The sequence below is a fragment of the Mustela nigripes genome, chromosome 11, assembly GCF_022355385.1.
Source record: "Mustela nigripes isolate SB6536 chromosome 11, MUSNIG.SB6536, whole genome shotgun sequence".
Lineage (NCBI taxonomy): Eukaryota > Metazoa > Chordata > Mammalia > Carnivora > Mustelidae > Mustela > Mustela nigripes.
The window spans coordinates 21,295,957-21,312,567 of NC_081567.1; the positions used below are offsets into that span (position 1 = coordinate 21,295,957).

Here is a 16,611-nt window from a genome sequence, read left to right on the forward strand (position 1 = left end):
ACATGGAGGACATTAGGAGAAGGAAAGGAAAAGTGAATTGGGGGAAATCGGAGAGGGAGATGAACCATGGGAGACTGTGGACTCTGAGAAACCAACTGAGGGATTGGGAGGGGAGGGGGAGAGGGGGGTTGGGAGCGTCTGGTTGTGGGTATTAAGGAGGGCACGTATTGCACGGAGTAATGGGCGTGCTGCATAAACAATAAATCCTGGAACACTGAAAACAAAATAAAAGAAAAAGAAAAGCTATTATCTATGATGTGCTAGCAAATAAAAATATCTCATTTAGGCTAGAGATAGTAGGAACAGAACAAGGATAAGAGAGAATGCACAGGTATCAAAAGGAAATAATGAAGTTAGGAAGATCCACACTAGTGAACATTGTAGAAAGGTGTCTTTAAAAAAGAAGAAACAGGGACGCCTGGGTGGCTCAGTCAGTTAAGTGCCTGCCTTTGGCTCAGGTCATGATCCCAGAGTCCTGGAATCAAACCCTATCTTGGGCTCCCTGTGCAGGAAGCCTGCTTCTCCCTCTGCCTACTGCTCCCTCTGCCTGTGCTCTCTCTCTCTCTCTCACAAATAAATAAAATCTTTAAAACTAAATAAAATAAAAGAGAAGTAACAGAGAGGCACCTGGGTGGCTCAGTCGGTTAAGCATCTGACATTGGCTAAGTTCATGATCCCAGGATCCTAGGATCAAGCCCCATCTCCCCCTGCTTATGCTCTCTTTCAAATAAATATATAAAATCTTAAAAACAAAAGAGAGAGAGAGAGAGAGAGAGAGAGAAGTAACAAATAATAGGTTATATAGATCATGAATATTTACTCATTCAGTAAGAATGTGAGCAAATAAATACTTATTGCATGGGACATTTCCAATGACACTACACAATAAAAACTGTAAGGATCTGTATCTCTCAAATCAAGTAGGCAAAGGTGAAGATGATGGGCTCAGGACGTACAGCTGTGTTGACTCAAAGTGACTCTAGGGACACCCCAGGCGCTTGAATCAAGGATGGGTGTGAGAATGTAAAAGAACAGGGGCTTTCCTAAACTAGCATTCCTTAACAGGCTTTCTATTACCTTTAGTAGGTATGTAAAAATAAGGCATTACAAATAGCATAGAAAGTATATTGCACATTAGTATCCTAATTGAAATTTACTTATTATGCAAGCATCACTAAGTATTCCAGTTATAAAATAACTAGTTCTGAAAATGATCATAAGGATAGGAAAAAAAATAAGCCAACCAGAATTATCAAAATAAATATTTATTAATATCTGAAGCTTTATGTACACCATTAAAAGCAAACGTGCAGATGTGAGGAATTAACAAAAATCAACCTAAAATCACTTCTCCCAAAGTAAATCTAAATGAACACTCAAGATCAGTGGTGCCACTACCATCAGAATAAAAAATGTGTCTAAATTAATGTAAGTAATTATTTTAAATGTCTCCCAGATATTCTTTACATTACAACTCTAAAATGTACTAACTGGTCAAAAAATCCAGAACGCTGTGTTTTCATCTTATCTTATTAGTAGCGGTACACAAATATATTTCCATCTTTTTGTCCAGCCAGCAAATGGGAATCTGTAGCTGACCATTTCACAAAAGACCAATGCTGATCAGAGACAGGTGGGAGGACAGCAGTGCAGTGACCCAGAAGTAAGTCCCAAATGGCAATTGTTCCAGAAGTCAATACTGCGGCTGCAAAATGATCTTTCACATCTCCCTCCAGGAACCTAGTATCAAGCAGAGAAGAGACCATTCAAATCACATATCAAAAGAATTTTTTTTTTTTCTTTAAGTCAAAATCATGCTTCCCAAAGCAACCACAAGAACAAAAATCTGTATAAGTATGATGCCCACATTTGGCAGCCCAGGACTGCCCGCCAGCACGAGGTCGTTTTGGACACAATCACGTGTCCAGTCCCTGTACTACCTGCACCCCAGCTCACAGGAGCCTGCCTGCCTGCCACTCTTCAAACTGGCCAAGTTCCGCACACCTCAGCGTCTTTGCTCTTACTCTGCCCTCTCTCTCTCTCTTTTTTTAAGATTATTTATTTATTTGACAGAGAGAGAGATCACAAGCAGGTAGGGGGCAGGGGAGGAGCAGGGCCCCTGCCGAGCAGAGAGCCTGACAGGGGGCTCGATCCCAGGACCCTGAGACCACGACCTGAGTCCGTTCATCTAATTGACACAAAGATGTCTGGTTTTTGTATTTGCACAAGTGCCTTCCAAAATGTCACACTCAGTGAGCAGGAGCACACACTTGCCTTCCAGCATGCCCTTGAGGAAGACAGTAGAGCATCACACCCACACTCAGGCTTGTCTTAGGGTTAATCACGATCAGCTGAAACACGGGGCTTCCCAGCGGCTCACTCTCCTTGGCACAAGGGTGGCTCAGAACAAGGAACAGGAGCCCCTAATTTAAGAGAAAAAATAATAACCAAATAAGTCAGCAAGAGGGAAAGAAAGGGTTGGCAGAGACAAAACCAAAGAATTACAAGAATAATCAATATGCAGGATTTAATCGCTAGCTTATATTTTTCAGACCAAAAAAAAAAACACTGTTGAGATTATCACCGAGCTGGACTTCTGGCATCTCTAAAACAGGGCTCACAGCCAGTCTTGCAGGTGGGAACCCAGCGGCCTCACTAACTTCCTCCACCTTAGATACAACCAATCTCAGGCCATCCATTTGGGGAAACGCCGTCACAGGGAAAGAGGGCATAGAAACAATCAGAGGGAGTCCCCAACCTACAGATACTCATTGGTAACTTGGCTTTTGAAAACTCAGAACACGTTTTCCCATAAAAATCATCTTGAGAGTGGGGACTAGGTTTTTAGGCCAGTGTGCAGGTAGCCTATTTGCACTCAAAGAGCAAGAGTGACCCAAGACAGACACCATCATCTGCGGTTGTCTTTGTGGCAAAATGTGTTACAGGCCTTTCCTGGGTTTCAAATGACATGTTCTCACGCAGATACATATGATACTGCAAGTAATTCTCTTTGGCGATAAAATGGGGAAAATTAATTACAGAACCATATTAGGATTAATAACATTCCTTTCTAGTTTCTACATTTCTAGAATGACTGAATTATTATTATTATTATTATTTTTAAAGATTTTATTTATTTATCTGAGGGAGAATGAGTGAGAGAGAGCACGAGAGAGGAGAAGGTCAGAGGGAGAAGCAGACTCCCCAAGGAGCTGGGAGCCCGATGCGGGACTCGATCCTGGAAGTCCGGGATCATGACCTGAGCCGAAGGCAGTTGCTCAACCAACTGAGCCACCCAGGCGCCCTGACTGAATTATTACAATGGGAATGAATTACTTTTATAATTAGAAACCCAAGTCAAGAAAAGGCTAGATGCCATCTACTTAACTAGAGATTGGTAAACAATGGCCCAAAGGTCAAATCTGGCTCAGGGCTCATCTCTGTATGACCCATGAGCGAAGAATGGTTTCTGGATGTTGAAATGGCTGGAAAAAAAAATATTTTGTGATGTATGTAAAAATCGTATGAAATTCAAGTTCTGGAATGTTTTATTGTCCCAAAAGGTTTACAGGGAACATGGGCACACCCATGTGTTTTCATTTTGTCTACGGCAGAATTTTTGCCACAGTGGGCAGAGCAGGTGCCAACAGAGACCAGTGGCCTGCAGACCCGAAGATATTTACCTCCTGATCTTTTTTTTTTTTTTTTTAGCCACCTGATCTTTTTTTACAAAGTTTGTTGATTCCTACACTAAAATATTAGCTTATTTCCAGAGGCTGGCTTCATGGAACTTCACACAACTTTTTATGTGCTATCTCATACATTTCTATGTTAAATGTTTCACTATCAGGTAGACATTAACGTTGTAATAACAAAGATAGGAAGTCATTTTAATGGCTACTAGGGAAATGTAATAATTCCAGAGATGAAACCAAGCCTCTTATTTTAAGGAAGAGAAAAGTTAGCCTTGGGGCACCTGAGTAGCACAGTCAGTTAGACGCCCAACTCTTGGTTTTGGCTCAGGTGGGAATCTGAGTCGTGAGATCGAGCCCCATGTCAGGCTCCGAGCTCAGAGTGGAGTCTGCTTAAGTTTCCCTCTCCCTCTCCTTGCCTCTCCATCCAGCCCACTCTCTCTCTCAAATAAATAAATCTTAAAAAAAAAAAAAAAAAAAGAAAAGCCTCAAGATAATATGACTGTATCTAAGATCACACAACTTTTGAGTTCAATTCCACAGATTTTAGGGAAAAGGGTGCCCTCTGCCTTCTAAGCCTGGGGTGCTGATGTGCACAGGGCTACCACTGAGGCTGGGAAAGTCAGTTTCCACACAAGCGTGGAGCTACCTGTTACTGCCTTTGCTTGTGGCTCAATGGTGGGTACTTAAGGGTTACCCCTTGCTCCTGGGAAGCTGCCTTCTGCCCGTTCAGATGTCCATACTAGACCGTAAACCAAGTCTACTAACACAGTGGCTGAGAAGCTGTGTTCGTTTCTATGTGAGAAGACTAAAGCCTAAGGGACATACATGTCTAGAACCATTTAATCATCCTCTCTGAGGGCCTTCAGTCATAGGATACATCATTTATGGCAATGTGCTTGCGAGCCAAGTTTGGTAACAGGCATGATATTTCTTGGTACAAATTCACAGCTAGAAATAAATGTTTTCCGTAGGTCACACAGCCAGAAAATTCACCAAGCCATCATATTATACCAATATTTATTTTCATCCATGAATTTAAGCAAGGACAAACCCTGTTACCCAATTTTGAAAAACAAAAACAAAAACAAAAAATCAGGCAACAGAGAGGGTCTGTTAATGACCTCTTAGTAAGCTACTGCTCTTACTCAGTGAGACCAACAGCAACACAAAGTAGAAACAAAGCAGTCCCAACAGATTACTTACCATTTCAGAATAGGCTTTGTGACAGACTGAAGCTTGGTAGGAATCACCAATGTGCATCTTTTTCAGAAGCTGACCAGTTTTTAAATTCCTTAGACATCAAAAATAAATAAGCTGATAACATTCTTCCAGCATACTGGTTTTCACATAATATTCTCATATTTATCACAGTATCCTTTAGGAGGTGACCAAGGGAGAAACTAAGGGACATGGTACCTTAGTTTTGTTTAGTTACAGACTCAGCTAAAAACAAGAACTGTTGGTTAACATTGCCAGTAGTTCAACTTGACAGTTCAGCCTTAGATGGAATCTGCTATGTCACTAGGAGTAAAATGTCTCCAAACTCCATGAGAAAAGCTTTCCCTTTTCTCATTTGAAATCAGGTACACAGTATGGCTCTAGCATGATGATTTTGTCCCACTTCTTATTATACCTACAATTTTCTATGGAAGACAATGGTCAGGAAACCAAATTTAATTAGATGGGAGATTATACCTCAAAAGATTTATAATTCTGTCTCTAGAGCTAGACCAAGGTAATAAAGAGAGACAGGAAGACGAAGGGGATGAAAAATGAGAGAAGAGGGTGAATTTAAAGGAGAAAAAGTCTGTTGGAACCACTCCTTAGCATTACTGAGCATTTGTGATGTTGGTCATTGCTCTGTCCTGGGATGCCACTGCTGAAAAACCCTTGGCTGTCTTCTCATTAGCCACAAGAGTCCATGTTCTTTTTTTGTGGTGTTTATAATCCTCACGAATCCAGTGCCGCCATACTCCACAACTCACCGCTCCTCACTATGCGTATTCCTGGCTCTGCACCTTCGCTCAAGCTGGACTCCCAACGCCCTCGCCGTTACTGACCAATTCCCAACCCTCTTACCCCCCAATGCCCCTCCATTCCTTTCTGGCCTTGATTGTGTCCTGCCTCCTCCCAGCGGCAGGAGCTCAACCTAGACTCTCTCACTTCTCCTAGTCTGCGCCAACCCAAAGAAATCTCCTCTCCTCTACCTCCCTACAGTACTATCCATATGCTTCATTTTTAATTTAATATACACTGTAATACAGCGTAATGTATTCATTCAACAAATACATCAGAACTTTCTGTGGAGCACGTTGGGTGTGTAAAAACTGAAGGAGGGAAACTCAGTGCTTGTGTGCCTACGCAAGACTTTCCTCGCCAGGGACAACAAGGGGTTTATCCCCTACAGAAGTTAGCACATGCTCTATGTTTAGTAACTGTTCTTTCCCCGAGTCCCAAAGCACTGTCCGAATTTCCCTCACTTTGACCTTGTCTGAATTGTAAGGGGACTGTACTGGATTCGTACACTTGGAACTATAAAGCAATCTCATTTACTTACTAGACCTTAGAGGCCTTGGAATGAGGACTCATGTCTACATCCTTCACAGAAAGCAGTACGTAAGTAGAGACTCAAGTGTCTATTAAATGACTGAGAGATGAGTGCTCAGCTAATATAGCTTGACCAAGATTAAATGTCCAGAGCTTCAGCAAGAGGTTCCTTGAGTATAACATGAATTGCCTAAGACGTTTAACCCCTGAGCAGTTAAACAGGAAAGGTGACCAACTACTATGTGTAAATATAAAAGTATATAGAACCCAAATGGCAAATGACAGTTGTTGGTTTTTTTTTAAGATTTTTATTTATTTATTTGACAGACAGAGATCACAAGGAGGCAGAGAGGCAGGCAGGGGTAGGGGGAAGCAGGCTCCCCACTGAGCAGAGAGCTCAATGCGGGGCTCAATCCCAGGACCCTGGGACCATGACCTGAGCTGAAGGCAGAGGCTTTAACCCACTAAGCCACCCAGGCGCCCCGAAATGACAGCTTTTGATAGACCCTATGATCTCTACATCTTTAAATACCCTAAACAAGGAGCTAAGGCACTGAGAATAGAAGATATGTACCTATCTTCAAGAACTTCCATGATACAAATTAGCCTATAAGGGCAGTACTTAAAAACTTAAGAAAAAAAACAAACAGGGCGCCTGGGTGGCTCAGTGGGTTAAGCCGCTGCCTTCGGCTCAGGTCATGATCTCAGGGTCCTGGGATCGAGTCCCACATCGGGCTCTCTGCTCGGCAGGGAGCCTGTTTCCTCCTCCTCTCTCTCTCTGCCTGCCTTTCTACCTACTTGTGATCTCTCTCTGTCAAATAAATAAATAAAATCTTTAAAAAAAAAAAAAAAAGAAAAAAAACAAACAAGGGTAATATGAATTCGGAGGGAAAGGTCAATGAAGGCTGAGGTACTCCTAGTACCACTAGTTGCTCAAGGCAACTATGGGGCTGAAGATACCGCTTAAACTCACACTTAAGCTTAGACTAAGTAGAGAGGTCCCCCCCCACCTCAATTTTGTTGTGATCCATTATATATAAAATGCCCTGGGGCGCCTGGGTGACTCAGGGGGTTAAGCCTCTGCCTTCGGCTCAGGTCATGATCTCAGGGTCCTGAGATCAAGTCCTACATTGGGTTCTCCGCTCAGCGGGGAGCCTGCTTCCCCCTCTCTCTACCTGCCTCTCTGCCTACTTGTGATCTCTCTATCAAATAATAAAAAATCTTAAAAAAAATAAAAGCAAAAAGGTTACTATTAAGAAAAAGGGAGAAGTGAAGGATGGGAAGAAAGCTGGGAGCTAAGGCCGGGGGCTAAGGCGTATCGACTGGCTGGAGAAAATCTTTCCCCAAAGCACTGAGGAAAAGGCAGCGAAGAAAGCAAACAAATGTGGGCCTTCCTGAAGGTTTTATTCCTCAGGGAAAGCAGGGAGGGTTGGGAAAAAAATGTTAATACAGTAGTAGTATAATAGAAGATCTGGAGATGGGATATTCATTGATGGAAAGGGAACCAATTACTAGATTATATTAATAGTTCAGGAACCATATAATGAAGGTCCAGACTATTGAAATAATGGAAAGAATAGGAAAGACAACTTTTGTAAAGCATTGTCCTCAAATAAGACCTCCATGCGCAAATACCGAGCAAAGTGCCAGAAGTGGAAATCTATTGCTCTAGATAGTAGGCCGTCTGAAAACAGGATCTCCTGGCAGATTATTAACACGGTCAACTTCAGAGGCTCCCTGGTGGGGAGGGGACAAAGATTCTCTCAAGGACCATGCTTTCCTGGTTTATTACTAGAGGGTTAGGGTTGGACAAGGCAGAAGGATATTAATATCACAACTTCCTCTTACCAAGATCCATCCTGCCCTAAGGAATCAATTAAAGGAGAAGGCTTCTGAGAGAGAGAAAAAAAAATCCAACTTATTATCTTAATACAAATTAACTTTGAAAATGCCTTTGACTGGGTGTGGTTCTCCCTGGATCAGGAAAGAGAGGTAGCTAGGGACTCCTTGACTCTGGTCTATCACAAATTCATTAATTTAGTTCCTCTAAAAGCATATATTTTATAATTTTGGATTGTATTGTAGACATTATTAAGAACATGTCAGAGGGGCGCCTGCGTGGCTCAGTCAGTTAAAGCCTCTGCCTTCCGCTCAGGTCATGATCCCAGCCTCCTGGGATTAAGCCCCATATCGGGCTCTCGGATGAGCAGGGAGCCTGCTTCCCCCACTTTCTCTGCTTACTTGTGATCTCTCTCTGTCAAATAAATAAATAAAATCTTTAAAAAAAAAAAAAGAAAGTAAGAAAAGAACATGTCACATAAACTCTGGATTCTGTTAGATTCCTCTCAAGAATATTGATTGTTTTCCCCGAGTAAACAGTTAATTTGGTTCAACTAAAATTCCAAATGCTGAAAACTCAATTCAATTCTTTTTGCCTTACCTGGGCTGCTTCAATCCACTCTGTGTACATTCAGTTTATAGGACAGCCAGATCACAAGGTAAATATTAGAGCCAGAACTTGAGGCTTATTCTCTGGTTCTCTTTTTGGGCATTTCTCTCCCTACTTTCTAGCTATTGTGGTCACCCTGAATTCTGTCCTTTGGTTCTTTAAGCCAGTAGGACAGAAGCTTTTCTATCAGGCTTTCAGTCTCCCAGTGCACAGACTAGGGCTTGCCTTCTAGCTAAAACTGTAGGAACAAGATACTTGCCCACTGATATTTCCTGCTGAACCCTCTCCAGTATCTTTTTTTCTTTTTCTCATTCTCCAGTGCTTTCAGATAGTTGTTTTTTATACTTTGTTCAGGGTTTATAGTTACCTGAGGTAAGAGAGTTGACCTGATAAAAGCCATTAACCAGAAGCAGAAAAAACTGTACCTTTTTTTTTTTAAGGTTTTATTTATTTGACAGAGAGAGAAACAGCAAGAACAGGAACACAAGCAGGGGGAGTGGGAGAGGGAGAAGCAGGCTTCCTTCCGAGCAGGGAGCCCGATATGGGGTTTGATCCCAAGACCCTGGGATCATGACCTGAGTTGAAGGCAGATGCTTAACCAATGGAGAAACCCAGGCACTTCCAACTGTACCTTTTTCACAAGAGTAAAGTTTCATTTATTTTAAAATAGTCTACTCAGGCTGATTTTTTTCATAATTTCTGAATTAATATGATGTTCTCATTGAGACAAGTATGTATCATCTGACAGTAAAAAACAAATAAAAAAATAAGATAATTTTTTTTTTTTTTTTTTTAAAGTACACTCCACACTGGGCATGGAGCTCAAAGTGGGGCTTGAACTCATGAACCTGTGATCAAGATCTGAACTGAGATCAAGAGTCAGGCATTTAACCAACTGAGCCACCCATGTGCCCCAAAACACAATTATATTTAGAGTCTCCTATCTAGTCTTAACAACCCTGTGAAATTAGCATTATATTACAGATGAGAAAATGGAGGACCTGGAGAGAAATCTTACCAAATAACAATGTTGTTCATTATTGTGGTACCAAGCAGAGCTTCCTGCATCCCGTGGACCTCAGCAAAAGTTAGTACAGTCTCTTCAGGGGACATCAAAAATCTTTTTTCTTTGCTTCTGCATTTAAAACAGTATTAAAAATCAGCACTTTGTACCAAAGCAGTTTCTAAGCAGCCCTTGTACATTATTACTGAACCACGCATAATATATACTCATCTAATACCAGAAAAAATTAGAAAACGTGTATCTTAAACTTCCTACAATTAATTACTTTCATATCACCTACCTGGATATACTTTCAAGCATCTCAAATTCATCATAGCCAAAATTAAACTTGCCATCTGTCTCTTTAAACCCTGTGTTTCTTTCTGCATTCCCATCTCAGCAAATTGTATCACTGTCTCCCCAGGTGACAAAGAAGCCTGGACATTATTACTCTCTTTCCTTCCTCTCTACCTACTCAACCAGCAAGCCCTAATGATGTTAGCCCCCTCTTTCTCAAATCTGTCTGCTTCTCCCCATCTCCATTAATACCTGACTAACTTAAGCAAGCAATTATTTGTCTCTTGCCTAGATTACTACAACAGTCAGGAATAAACACAACAAACAAGATCCATGCCCTCTGTTATTACAAGAGACAGATAAATAACCACAAAAAATGTAACAAGCACGTAAGAGACACAATGGATGCTCTGAGTTCCATTTTCAACATGTTGAATCTGAAATACCCAAAGGTTATCTATTAGACCAACAGGTCCAGAGGCTGAGAAAGAGGTCAGAGATAGAAATATACGCTTGCAAGTAGTCAGCATCTAGGTAGTAACTGAAGCAATGGAAACCAAGTGTGGAACAAAAAAAGAGTCTAGGTCCTAAGACCTTTGTGATTTTTTAAGGGGTAAACAGAGATTTCAAAGACAACAAAGAAAGAATAAACTTCATTTGCTGAGTCTCTCCTCTCCACTGGCTTCCCTCCTGCTACACTGAGCTTCCCCCTCCCTAAACTGCCTCCACGATACAGCCTAGTGTTGAGACATAACCTGCTATACAACACCTACAGCCCAGAAAAACAATAGGCTAGTGATCTTTCTCTGAAAGCCTGTGATAAAAGCATTCTTTTAATAATTAAAACCAACCATCTTACCCTCCATCTTCTGCAAATGTCATGATTTCTACTTGCTGGTCACAAAGGGTCCCACTGCTACTGACTAGCCTCCTCTCTGTCAGGCCAAGCACAGCTTTTATATTTCCAGAACTCAGTAATACTTGCTTTTCACGTTTACCATCAGAGGAACAAAGTAATGCCCTAAAACCAAGTATAAGGGAAAATGTGGAGAAGTCAGAAGTTAACCTTCAATATGAAAGGACTAAGGTCCTATCTATCTATCGATCTATCGATCTATCTATTTTTTAGAAAGGGGGAAAAGGCAAAGGGAGAGGGAGAGTATTAAGCAGCCTCCATGCCCAGACAGAGCCCTATGCAGGGTTTGATCTCATGACTCTGAGAGCATGACCTGAGCTGAAATCAAGAGTCAGAATTCAACCAATTAAGCCAACCAGGTGCCCTGAAGTTCCAATTTCAAATGGAAACTTCAGTCAGAGATATCATTCCATTGATAGGGTTTTCTTGTTTTTTGTTTTTTTTCAGGATTTTTGTTTATTCTGAGTGAGAGGGAGAGAGTGAACACGAATGGGGGAGGGACAGACAGAGGAGGAGCAGACTCTCCACTGGGAGGGGAACCTGATGCAGGACTTGATCCCAGGCCCCTGAGATCATGACCTGAGCCGAAGGCAGCTGCTTAACCAACTGAGCAATCCAGGCATCCCCACTGATAGGGTTTTTTAAAACAAATCTCTATTGGATCTAAATTTAGATTTTTTTTTTAATGATTTTATTTTTAAGTAATCTCTATACTTAACATGGGGCTTGAACCCACAACCCTGAGATCAAAAGTTGCATGCTCTACCAACTGAGCCATCCACCTGTCCCTAAATTTAGATTCTAAGATTCAAGCCTAGGCCATAACTTGCATTTAAAACAAGCTGACAGAGACAAAGATAAAGAGAAAAGAAAAAACTACTCCTTGAGAATTATATACCTGATTTCTCTGATTTCCAAATTTCCCAAAGCCACACACACGAGATTACAAACATCAGGCACTGGAACTATCTGTAATACTGGAACCTAAAATAAAATAAAAAAGCCAAAAATTATACTTGGTAGTTTCATTTTTTTTTTTTAATAGATTTTATTTATTTATTTGACAGAGAGATCACAAGTAGGCAGAGAGGCAGGCAGAGAGAGGGGGAAGCAGGCTCACTGCTGAGCAGAGAGCCTGACTCGGGGCTCGATCCCAGGACCCTGAGATCATGACCTGAGCCGAAGGCAGAGGCTTTAACCCACTGAGCCACCCAGGCACCCCGGTAGTTTCATTTTTAATTAATCTAAATTTTCCAAAATCTGTCACACTCTCTTCTATTCTCATTGCACCAGGACAGTTTCAAACAGCAAACAAAGGTGAGAAAGTTTAGCAAACACCCTTTCTCTAAGCTGTAAATCAAAATAAGCTTATACAAAGCCATGTGTGTGGTAGCGTTTATTTAATACGATCTACACTTCTAACAATAAAGGAATAATTAAATAAAGTCTGCCATGTGGACAAATGGAATGTTGTGTAGCCATTTAAAGTAAGTTTATCCCAGGGGCGCCTGGATAGCTCAGTTGGTGAAGCGTCATGTCTGAGGTCATGATCTCAGGTTCTTGGGATTAAGTCCCCTGTAGAACTCTCGGCTCAGCAGGGAGCCTGCTTCTCTCTCTCTCCACCTCTCCCTCACTGCTCGTGTTCTCTCTCTCTGTCTCAAAAGAAAAATCTTAAAATAAGGTTATTTTAAAAAATAATAAGTTAATTCATATAAATAAATATTTATTAAGCATCATTATGCAAAGAAAGTATGGTGCCAGAGGCTGTGGCTGTGCTGGAGAACAATGAAATTTGCTAAGAGTAGATCATGAGCATTCACACCAAAAAACAAAACAAACAAGCAAAACCCCAAAAATCTATTTGAGTGGATATATGTTTTTTTGATTTTTTTTTTTTTTGTTTAGTTTTCTTTATTAATAGAGAGTGCACAGGATGAAGAGGGGCAGAGGGAGAGAGAGAATCCAAGCAGACTGTGCTGAGCGCCAACCCTGAGATCACAGTCTTAGCCAAAACCAAGAGTCAGGGCCTTAAAGGACTGTGCCACCCAGGCACCCCAAGCTGATACATGTTAATGAACTTGATTGGGGGAGTTCTTTCACAGTGTATAAAATACCGCATCATCACATTATACACCTTAAGTATATTACAATTTTGTCAATCATACTTCCATAAAGTTGAAAAAAAATTAAAAATAAAGTATGAAGACTATGTAGAAACAAGGAAAAATGTTCATATCTTAAGTGAGAAAAGGCCAATTTAAAAATTTTAAGCACACCAGGATTGCAAGCATGTATGTTATGTTTGAAGGTGGACAAGGACTAGAAGAAAATATAGAAAGAAAAGAAGCAGGGGGCGCTTGGGTGGCTCAGTGGGTTAAGCCTCTGCCTTTGGCTCAGGTCATGGTCTCAGGGTCCTGGGATCGAGCTCTGCATCAGGCTCTCTGCTCAGCAGGGAGCCTGCTTCCCCTCTCTCTGCCTGCCTCTCTGCCTACTTGTGTTCTCTGTCAGATAAATAAATAAAATCTTTAAAATAAAAAAGAAAAGAAACAGGAACAATGCTTTGGTGAGGGGTAAGGAACACGGGTCTCAGCAAGTTTAGAAATTAGAAAAGACACAAAATTCCAAGCTACTCAAATACGTCCAACATAAAAATCCATTTCTCAAAAACTGTGATTAAAATAAACAAAGCACAAGGTTCACTCTATTCTAGATGGTGGGTGTATGGGCGTTTACTGTACAACTTTTCTCTATGCTTGAAAATTTTCATAATGAAATGGTGGGAAAAAGGACCCGTGTCAGTTCTGTCTTGCATGGTCGTGGGTCCCATTCTCGGTAGCTGCCCATCTACACTACCATGTAAACGCTGATGAAGACCGCACTTGCCTCCAAGATTCTGACTTACCTCTGTGAATTGCCAGGAATAAAGTTTTTCCCACTGCCAAGTATCAAGTGGTTTCCAAAGAGAAACCACGTATTCACAGGCAGTTATGATACACGGCTCCTTGAAACCTGCTATTTCCCACCATGTGGCACTCACATCTACCGAGCAGGAACCGGAAGGATTCTGAAATAAACAGCAACCACAGTTACGTTAAGGCCATACTTGGGGTCTGTTTCATGAAAGAATAAGTATGAAAAGTGTTGGGTTATAAGGATTATAAGGATTAAATACCAAGTAAAATGTAAAGTTTTCTATAGACCAAAATAAAGAGCGGGGCATCTGGCTGACTTAGTCAGCGGAGCCTGTGACTCTTGATCTTGGGACTGTTAAGTTAAAGCCCCACGATGGGTGAAGGGATTACTCAAAAACAAAATATGGGGCGCTGGGTGGCTCAGTGGGTTAAGCCTTCAGCTCAGGTCATGATCTCAGAGTCCTGGGATGGAGCCCCGCATTGGGCTCTCGCTTCCCCCTCTGTCTGCCTCTCTGCTTCCTTGTGATCTCTCTGTCAAATAAATAAAATCTTTTTTTTTTTTAGAAGATTTTATTTATTTATTTGACAGAGATCACAAGCAGGCAGAGAGGCAGGCAGAGAGAGGAGGAAGCAGGCTCCCCGCTGAGCAGAGAGCCTGACGCAGGGCTCGATCCAAGAACCCTGAGATCATGACCTAAGCCGAAGGTAGAGGCTTTAACCTAATAAGCCACCCAGGCGCCCCCAAATAAAAACAATCTTAAAACAAAACAAAATCTTAAAAAAAAATTATGTACTAAAAAAATTGCCCCCCCCACTTCTATCATGATAAATCTAAAAATGTATAGCATGTAGTTCCAGAATGGAACACATTCAAATCTAATCAGAAAACATAGCCCCTAAGATCTTGCCCATTTGGAAATGAAACATCCTGATGAAACACCCACGGGTTGAAGAGGTTATAAAACTGAAACAACATACTACGGTTGACCCTGGAACAATGTAGGGGTTAGGTGCACCGACTTCCCACACAGTCAAAAATCTGCATGTAAACTTTGACTTCCCCAAAACTTAATTACTAATAGCTTACTACTGACAGGAAGCCTTACTGATAACATAAATAGTCAATGAATACATGTTTGGTATGTTATATGTATTATATATTATATGTAATAAAGTATATAGAAAAGAAAATGTTATGAAAAAATCATAAAGGAAAAAATACATATATATAATTCTGTACTCTGTTTACTGCAAAAGAAAATGTCTGCATGTAATTGTGCCTCTGCAGTTCAAACCCATGTTGTTCAAGAGTCAACTGTGTTTCCAAATGCGCAAAGAGGGCACCATGCACCCAAACACACAGAGCATGGCTAAAGTAGCATTTCCAAATGAAATTTATAATCATAAAGGCATTGATCAAAAAAAAAAAAAAACAAGAAAAATAAAAATAGAATAAGAAAACAGCTCAAGACGTTAGCAAAAGAACGGGAAAGTAAGCACAATGAAAAACAGAAGCAACTATTAAGGGTAACAGAAATAAATAGGAAACCAAGAAAACCTAATTAACACTCAATACAAGCAAAAGCTAGTTTTTTGGGGGAGACCCAAAGAATGGAAAATCTCTTAAGTTTGATGCAGGCAAAAAAATACTTGAGAAGGGGCGCCTGGGTGGCTCAGTGGGTTAAAGCCTCTGCCTTCGGCTCAGGTCATGATCCCAGGGTCCTGGGATCGAGCCCCGCATTGGGCTCTCTGCTAGGTGGAGAGCCTGCTTCTTCCTCTCTCTCTCTGCCTGCCTCTCTGCCTACTTGTAATCTCTGCCTGTCAAATAAATAAAAAATCTTAAAAAAAAAAATACTTGAGAAAATAGAGACTAGGGAGAGAGAGAAGTATAACTAAAGACACACAGACAAAAAAACAAAAACAAAAACAAAAATGAAAAAAACCCCCAAACAAACCCAAACCCTATTAGAATAAAAAATAAATTTTTACCTATAAATTAGAAAATGCAAATGAAATTTACCTATAAATTAGAAAAAATGATTCTTTTAAAAATGAAGTTACTAAAACCAAAGCAAGAATAGCTTTGAGGGATGCCTGGGTGGCTCAGGGGTTAAGCCTCTGCCTTCGGCTCACGTCATGATCTCAGGGTCCTGGGATCGAGCCCCACATCGGGCTCTCTGCTCAACGGGGAGCCTGCTTCCACCTCTCTCTCTCTCAGCCTTCCTCTTTGCCTACTTCTGATCTCTGTCAAATAAATAAATAAAATCTTTTTAAAAAAACATGAGAAGCTATAGATCAAATTCTCCCCGATTTTCCTAGCAATTCATTAACTTTTTTTTTTCACATGTAAGACACAAGACATAAGGGAAAAATCTTCTGACCTTTAACTTTGAAACCAACTGAAGGTGGCCTGGGTTTAAGCTATTACAAGCAGGAAGGTCTGCTACATCAGTCTGTGGAAATAAAAGTCACAACATTAATCTAAGCTTTATATATGTCTTCCTGCATTGCTCATTCTTCATCAATGTCTACCCAGTATGTGTTATTTTCTCTGATAAAAGCAGCCAACCTCCATATGCAACTGCTTCCTTAATGACAAAGGGAACGGATCCCCCATATTTAAAAAATACATTCTTAACTTTGACTTTGTCCATTCTTCATCAATGTCTACCCAGTATGTGTTATTTTCTCTGATAAAAGCAGCCAACCTCCATATGCAACTGCTTCCTTAATGACAAAGGGAACGGATCCCCCATATTTAAAAAATACATTCTTAACTTTGACTTTGTCCA

The 16,611-nt window shown here is 40.9% G+C and overlaps 1 protein-coding gene across 4 annotated transcripts in view; it reads right to left on the reverse strand.

Moving 5' to 3' along the window:
* Positions 1–1,249: 1,249 nt before the first annotated feature.
* Positions 1,250–16,611, reverse strand: part of PALB2 (partner and localizer of BRCA2) — a 26,621-nt gene continuing 11,259 nt past the window's right edge. For 3 of the 4 annotated variants that reach the window (XM_059415134.1, XM_059415135.1, XM_059415132.1), the window contains exons 6-13: positions 16,201–16,272; positions 13,810–13,971; positions 11,806–11,891; positions 10,851–11,012; positions 9,710–9,826; positions 4,899–4,986; positions 2,275–2,423; positions 1,250–1,740 (exon numbers count right to left, since the gene is read on the reverse strand). In XM_059415134.1, the coding sequence (XP_059271117.1) occupies positions 1,533–1,740; positions 2,275–2,423; positions 4,899–4,986; positions 9,710–9,826; positions 10,851–11,012; positions 11,806–11,891; positions 13,810–13,971; positions 16,201–16,272 (1,044 nt within the window). In that variant the 3' untranslated portion in view covers positions 1,250–1,532. The remainder of the gene's footprint in view (positions 1,741–2,274; positions 2,424–4,898; positions 4,987–9,709; positions 9,827–10,850; positions 11,013–11,805; positions 11,892–13,809; positions 13,972–16,200; positions 16,273–16,611) is intronic. The other variant, XM_059415133.1, reaches the window with a different exon arrangement.